General features: G+C 41.6%; 1 protein-coding gene across 4 annotated transcripts in view; it reads right to left on the bottom strand.

Annotated features, from left to right (window-relative positions):
* Positions 1-1072: 1072 nt before the first annotated feature.
* ST18 (ST18, C2H2C-type zinc finger) overlaps positions 1073-7352 on the bottom strand; it is a 60010-nt gene continuing 53730 nt past the window's right edge. For all 4 annotated transcript variants that reach the window (XM_023751899.1, XM_023751901.1, XM_023751900.1 and 1 more), the window contains 3 exons: positions 5966-6069; positions 3435-3578; positions 1073-1213 (listed from right to left, as the gene is read on the bottom strand). In XM_023751899.1, the coding sequence (XP_023607667.1) occupies positions 1073-1213; positions 3435-3578; positions 5966-6069 (389 nt within the window). The remainder of the gene's footprint in view (positions 1214-3434; positions 3579-5965; positions 6070-7352) is intronic.

Raw genomic sequence — 7352 nt, 5'->3', positions numbered from 1 at the left:
CATGTGTTACTATAGTTTTCCATTCCTTTCAGTCAACCAAGCAAGATAAATGCTATTTCAGGGGATATGGTATCTACAAAATTTTCCATTTGGATGTGTTTGTATTTGCTGAGTACAAATCTACATCAATATTGTCACTTGTATATTGTACCAGCATATGGCAGGGAAGCCTGGCTGGTCACATCAAGTCTTATTTCTCGTCTTGGGATAAGAGTTGCCAACTATCTGATATGACTTGAAAAACAAACAGACAAATCTGCACCACTAAAAAAAGCTTACGTTTCTTTAAAACATTTCAGATAAATAATTCATGTTTACCGAAACCATACAGCCAAGTCGAGTAATTTGCTGATTTCTATATTTAATTATTGCTAACAAATTCTGAACAGGCTTTTTCAGTACCTGTGCTTCTGTGAGAGCGCATTGCCCACTAGTGGGCGCCATTTATCTTCTTCCTTCCACGCGTCTCACCTTAGGACAAGCCCACTGATAAATGCGAAAGCCAGTGAAAGGGGGGAAAAGAGTGCAATAAAAATCAAAGGGGAGCATAGTGCAGTCCTTAGACAAAGATTTCCTTCAGACTTGTTTGTTTGTTTGTTTTTGTTTGTTTGTTTTCTCATTTAAGCCCAGCAAGATATGTGAATTGAGACGAGCATTTCTATTTAAATTCTATTGGAAAAGAAACACACTTGTAAAAAATATGGCAGACTTCAAAATGCAGGTAAAAGATAAAAAACTCTTTGATTAGAAATGAATAAAATATTAAAATGTCACATTACTTTACATATACTTTACAAAGAAAAAAATTCAAACGAGTGCAATGAGGAAATAAAAGAAAAACATATGAAAATAAATACCATCTAATATTTGACAGCATCGCTTTTAATCCATAGAGTCTATTATAGTTTTTTTTTTTATTATTCCTTTCCTTTTTATGTCAGCTGGGGAGGAAATTAGTGCAATGTTGCAATTGTAAATGCAGTGCGGCCGCCTGCTTGCCTCGGCAGCGCAGGCGCCCGGTTCACTGGTGTGACTGCTGTTGGTGATTTCTGGTGCTCACCTCGAGGCGCTCCTACACGTGGATGCCCTTCACTGCCTGTTTGATACTTTCTAGCAGAGCTTTGCATTCTGGGGAATAGTCCCGTTCCAGGTTGCTGTACATGTCTGTGAGTGTATTTACATACGCTTCGAAATTCTGCTCACTGATAGGCCCCTGAATGGAGACAAAACACATGGAACCAATCACAGGGATTCGGGATGAGGCAAAAGGAGGACCAAAGGGCACGAAGCCTATCAGGGACTCTGAGTCTGGGAAGGAAGGGAAGGATGCCTGGGGCTGCTGGAGTTTGGGGAGATGGAGAGAGAGGAGGTGCGCATTGGGATTCATCGGCTCCTTCTTTCCTCAATTTATGGGATTAGTGTGATTGGACAGTGTTTTTGAGGTCCATGTGGAGCTGCGTAAGATAGCTGTCTGGCTGCTGAGGTGGGCCCTCAAAGCTGCCCTACCTTGGGATGCAGTCTCAGCCTCCACTGCTTGGGCTCAGCACAAAGCAGACCTCCTGTGTGTGGAAGGGGAATGTCAGCCAGGCTGGGGAGAAAGGCTTGTTTGTACCAGATGTTTCCTTTGACAGCACTGGGCTGGATTCAAGGAATCTGAGATTTGCGCAAGCTGGTCCCTAACCAGGTGTCTGGTGGAAAATGTTCCTCTTTCATTCTCAGACACCCCCCCCCCCGCCCCCTTGCAGCCTCATTGTAATGTGCTTTATTTCTCGACCCGTCTTTCCGGGTAGAATGTGAGGTCCACAAAGTCGGAACTGCTCATCTCATATTTTTGTGTGTTTCGGTATCTCCTTGGCCTAATGTGGTGCTTCAGAGAGAACAGACACTTGACATGTAGAAGTTGCACGCCGTGTGCAAGGAAATAAATGACAGAAAGCACTCCTACCCAACCATTCTTTGGTGCCCCCCCTTCCCCGTCTTTTTAAAAATGTATATGCCCTGCTTACTTCACAAGATGGTTAGAAGAGAAGACTTTTACAAGGTCTAAATACTTTAGGTGTAAAGAATATTGTTGTTGCTATTTAGAAGGTGAGCTTCCTATATTTGAAGATTATTTGTTTTTGCTCAGCAAAGTACTGATCTAAATTATTAGTGTTGTCTTAACCGCGGTTTTCTGTTCCCTTTTAGCTTGTGCTTTTGTGGTGTCACATGCTTCTTGGAGTCACAGAACTGAACAAAGGTGGCAGAGTGAACAAAGCCCGCACTAAAGCCAGGCCCGCCGACTCATGCTAGCATTGGGGCCTTGATCAAATTATGTAAATTTTCTGAGTCTCTACTTCCTCGACTACAGAAAGAGAATGTCTTTAGTGCTTTTGTGAAAATTTAGTGTGATTAACCCTAAAACTCACCACTAGAATACCTTATATGGTAACTATACAAAGTACAAGTTATCTTGTATGGTAATGATTATTTTAGTGGCACTGGTAAGGAAAAAATATTAAGGAATATGTTTGAAGTATGAGTTAAACATTAATAAATAATATTAAAACATGTTCAATAATTACCTCAATACTGACCACAAAGTAATCATTTATTTTTCTTTGTCTTTTATAGTATTACATTATTGATTTGTTTTTTAATTGTCAAGAGGCAGATTTGGAATTGGTTAAGATGAGGACTCCATGCTGGAAAGTTAGGTAAATTGAGGGACTTAATTGTTTTCAGAAAATCAATTAGATTTCTTTATTAAATTGCTGTTTTTTAAAACATTCTATATATAAAATTTGCAGCATTAGAAAACTTGTTCTAAAAATGGACACAGTGAGGAAATTAAAAGCATTCAACAATGCAGCCCCCCTTTCAAATGTTCATTATATTTATGAAAATGTAAAGGAAACTAATTTTCTATAAATTTTAAATAGTTGCCATGCTTCAAATATGTGTTTAGATTTGGGAAATATCACTTTTGTGCTTTTTGTTCTATAGGAAGATGACGTAAGTATGGCCTTCATACTTAGTACAAAGAAACCATCTGGTTAAATTCTTTTCTATGATTCTTAAATTGGGTGGATGACACGAATGGCTGTGTCTCGGATTTTGTAAGCCACGCAAGCTTTTTATTTGGAGAAACAATTTTAGCCAGAGAGTTTTGGCCTCCAACTTTCATATGACATTGTAAAACAATTTTCAAATAAACCTTCATCTTTAAGTGACTTCTACAGTATCCAAAACCCTTGGCCTTCATGTAATTTAAGTGTATGAATCTCCGAATGAAGGAGGTCATTGCAAGTCCTGCATAATGAAGCATGATGCCTCGGTGACTGCTGGCAGGTCTCCTCAAAGCTCGGTGCTTCTGTCTGGCTGCCCTGCTGGTGACTGACACTGACCCTGCAAACCCTTGGAATGGGGCGGCCACGTCCTGGCCTTGGACTTACCATCTGCGGGAGCTGGATGTCGGCAAGGCTTGAAATGAGAGCTTGGCTCAGACCGGCCAGCTCCTTCAGCAGGCTTTCGTTATTCTGTTCTATAAGTTTGTTCTCCGCCTCTATTGTCTTTAAATTGCTCTCCATAGATGTGATCTGCAATGAAAATGACTTGAAAATAAAAGAAGTGGAGTTTGGAAAGAGGACAAAATGTTTCTCTTGGAAGGAAATGCATTGGCTGAACCTCAATGCCCAGGAATGCCTCCCCGGTAACTTCTCTTCACAAAACAGCAACCCCATCGACGGCTCTAAAGTTTGAAATTGCATTCCCAAATTGATATCCTCAGCCCAGACTTCCCCCACATGGCTATATGATGGATATCTCAACTCTGTGTTTCCCTAAGCCTGCTCCATCTATCTAATAAAAGGGTAATATGCAAATTAACCGTCGCTCCATCACAAAGATGGCAGAGCCCATAGCCACAAGAGGCTTCCTCGCCGTGGCGATGAGGCAAGCGTTCCACCCGGCCACGGAGGGCTTCTGGGCAGTGGGCACGGAGTGGCGGGGGACGGGGGAGTTGGGGGGGGGGGTTGACACTCTTGCGTTGTCGCCCTGGCGACAAGGCAAGCATTCCGCGCCCGGCTGCGGATGGGCCTCTGGGCCATGTAGAGCCTCTGGGCAGCGGGTGTGGAGCGGCCAGTTCCTGCAGAGAGCTACTGGCACATGGATTCGTGTGCAAGGCTACTAGTATACTATAGTCTTCTCCTTCCCAGTTAGTAGCAACTAGAATGTTGCTCAGGCCTTCACGTTATCCCTGATGGCTCTCTTTCTCTCACACTTTAAATCCACTGGGCTCCTCCTTCAAAATATCCAGAATGGGCCGACAGTCCCCCATCTTCACTGCTGTCCCCTGGGCCCAGCCACCAGAGTGACTGACTGCCTTCTCATGGTGGCCCTGAGTGTGGCTTTGCCCCCTGCAATCTATTCTTTTGGTCCATCTTCAACACAGCTACCAATACAAGTTTCTTAAAATGCAGATCGCATGTAGGTCAAATATGATCACATTAACTTTTGGCTCAAAACCCCAAAATGTTCTGTGTTCATTCAGAATAAAAACCAAGTCCTCAGAATGTCCTAGGACACTCATGTGTTACCTCAGGACACATCTCCTTTGATCTCCCACATCACTCACCTGCTAGTTCTCAAAACTCTGTGCTTTCTCTAGAGGTAGTGTTTTTATACGGTGCTTTCACTCTTTGAAACACTTTCCCCCCCGTACTTGTTTGGCAAACTCCCTCAGTTGCTGAAGTCTTTGCCAAAATGATTCCTTCTTCTTGAGGCCTAGCCTGGCTTTCCTGTTTTATATTGAAATCTGGCTGCCTCTCCCTACCTGCTTCCCTCATACAAATGATTCCTTTATTTTTTTTTATTGCTTTCAGAGAGGAAGGGAGAGGGAGAGGGAGATAGAAACATCAATGATGAGAGAGAATCATTGATCAGCTGCCTCCTGCATGCCCCACACTGGAGATCAAGCCTGCAGCCCAGGCATGTGCCCTGACCAAGAATGGAGCCATGACCTCCTGGCTCATAGGACAATGCTCAACCACTGAGCCACGCCAGCCAGGTCAAACAATTTATTTATGATTTTTTATGTTATTGTAGGCCTCCCCCATCTAGACTTGAAGCTCCATGAGGGCAGACGCCTTTGCTGTCTTTGCTAATAGTTATAGGAGGAGTTGTAAACCGAATTCTTTTATAGACTGATCGTGATTCAATGGAAGATCATGGCATTGTTCACATTATGCTGGGTCAGGAAACCAAACCTACATTTCAGATGGACTTAAACCTTCTGTCTTAAACTGCTGGCAATGACTTCTGGGAATCAGTAACCACAGTGATCTAAAAATCGCACATTGCAGGAGAGGAGAGAAGGGAGAAAGATACTGTACTTTTTGCAATAGAGTTATTATTTAGTGTGCTAAAAAAAATCCTGGACTACATTTTTAATTTCCATTTGGATAAATTTAGTAAGGAATGGGGCAGACATTTACAAAGGAGAATGCAGAGTAAAGACATTGCTTGCAATTTTTGGTAAAGAAGCTATGCAGGAAAATCTCCAGAAAGATCTGTTTTTAACAAAAATGGACACATTCAGAGGTGTTGTAGAAAAATTAAAGTTGCCCTGTTTTACTTGAATTTTTTAATAAAACTAAGTACTCATATCTTCTCATATACAATTTCTCTAAAGCACCATGCGCTCTAAAGGACTCTACAATTACAGGATGACCTGCTTATAAAGCCTTTGATGCACCCAAAGCAGAAACATGAATACCTTTGCCTTCGGCTACCAAATCAATGATGGCCCAGGTGACCCACCTACTCACGTATTTACAATAATTATGTAATCTAGGCATGCTTAGTATATTCATTATAAGATATCAGTGTGTGGGTGTGTTTTTTTTCATCACAAGGTTTAGCAGTTCAATGTTTTGCCTCCACTAAAGAGTATGATTACCATGAAGATACCTTTCTGGTTCTTTACCTGCGTCTGAAGTTTCATCATATCTGCTTCAATTTTAAGGTTGGATTCATTCAATTCCTTTATTTCTTCATCCAAATGCCTAATTTCTTCATCACTCTCTATACCTGCAAAGAATCAGACTCTCTTAGTTCACACTGAAATTACGAGACTGTGATAAATCTCAGTCACTTTACATTTAGTTTGTGGTTTGTGGAGTGGTTTGAAATGTTGAATTTGTATCCAAATCCATGTTCAAGATTCTAAAATGATAGGTAAAAGGAGTTGAAGGATTTAAATCCTTTGTAAGAAAAAGAAGGGCGTATAAAAGTGCCACCGTTTAATTTGCCCATTACGCTGCAGGTGTGCTGCAAGACATGTTGGTGTTTGTAAATGTTTTCTCATTTCAACTTCACTGCGCACTAGGAGTCGTGTTCCATTATACCTTTCTCATACATGCAGATGTTGAGCCTTAAGCTAAGTGAGGCCATGCTCATCACCGACAGGAGATAGAACCTGCCCAAGTCCAAAGTCAGAGGCAGAGATGGGACTGAATTCCAAAGGTCATGGGTCCTCTCATACACAACCCTGTAAAGGCTATTAAGACCCAAGTTATGCTGATTAATTAATGCACCATTACACAGGTAGAGCTGGGTGCAGACAGGTGGGTGCGAGTCCAGGGACATGTAATTTGGGCTCTCTACGTGGGCCTGGGTGAAGGCAAGCAAATGCAATCTAGAAGAAACATGTGCTTTGCCCGTGACTCTTGTTCTTGAACTTGGGGAACTTACTTCTTTGTGCTTCCACTTCCTTGTCTGTAAAAGAGGCATAAAATCTATGTTGTGAGAATTAATGCAAAAATATATATAAAGTGCTGAACACAGAGTAAAGGGTCAATGAACAGGCATCACTTTCCCATCACTGTTTTATAGAAGGAATATGAATGGATTGGAAAGGTTTTTAAAAGGTGGGATGGGTAGTTAATAGTAAGGATGCCAGAAGCAGGATTTAAGGTAATCTCAACAGTCCATAGTGATGAATCTAAACCAAACAGATGGCAATTAAGAGAGATAAATGTAAACTTTCACTTTAGATGTAATAAGATCAATTTCATGAGAGCAGGATGGGGACTTGACAATTTGTTTGAAAGAGATCCAGGCTCTTGCACTTTCCTGGGGTTACTGCTGTGGAACACAGTTCATTATCTGCTTTAGGTGAACTTTACATACTCTGTGAACCAGCAATTTCAGCCGTAGGTACACACCAGAGACAAACAGTTGCATATGTCTGATAGGAGGTGGGCACAAGGTGTACGTAGCATATTGTTTACAAAGGTACGACCTGGAAACAAGCCACATGCCCACCAAAAACAATATGGATGACTCTTACTAATATAATGTTACGAGAGAAA

Source organism: Myotis lucifugus, unplaced genomic scaffold (genome assembly GCF_000147115.1).
Source record: "Myotis lucifugus unplaced genomic scaffold, Myoluc2.0 scaffold_27, whole genome shotgun sequence".
Taxonomy (NCBI): Eukaryota; Metazoa; Chordata; class Mammalia; order Chiroptera; family Vespertilionidae; genus Myotis; species Myotis lucifugus.
This window is presented reverse-complemented; position numbering and strand designations above follow the sequence as displayed.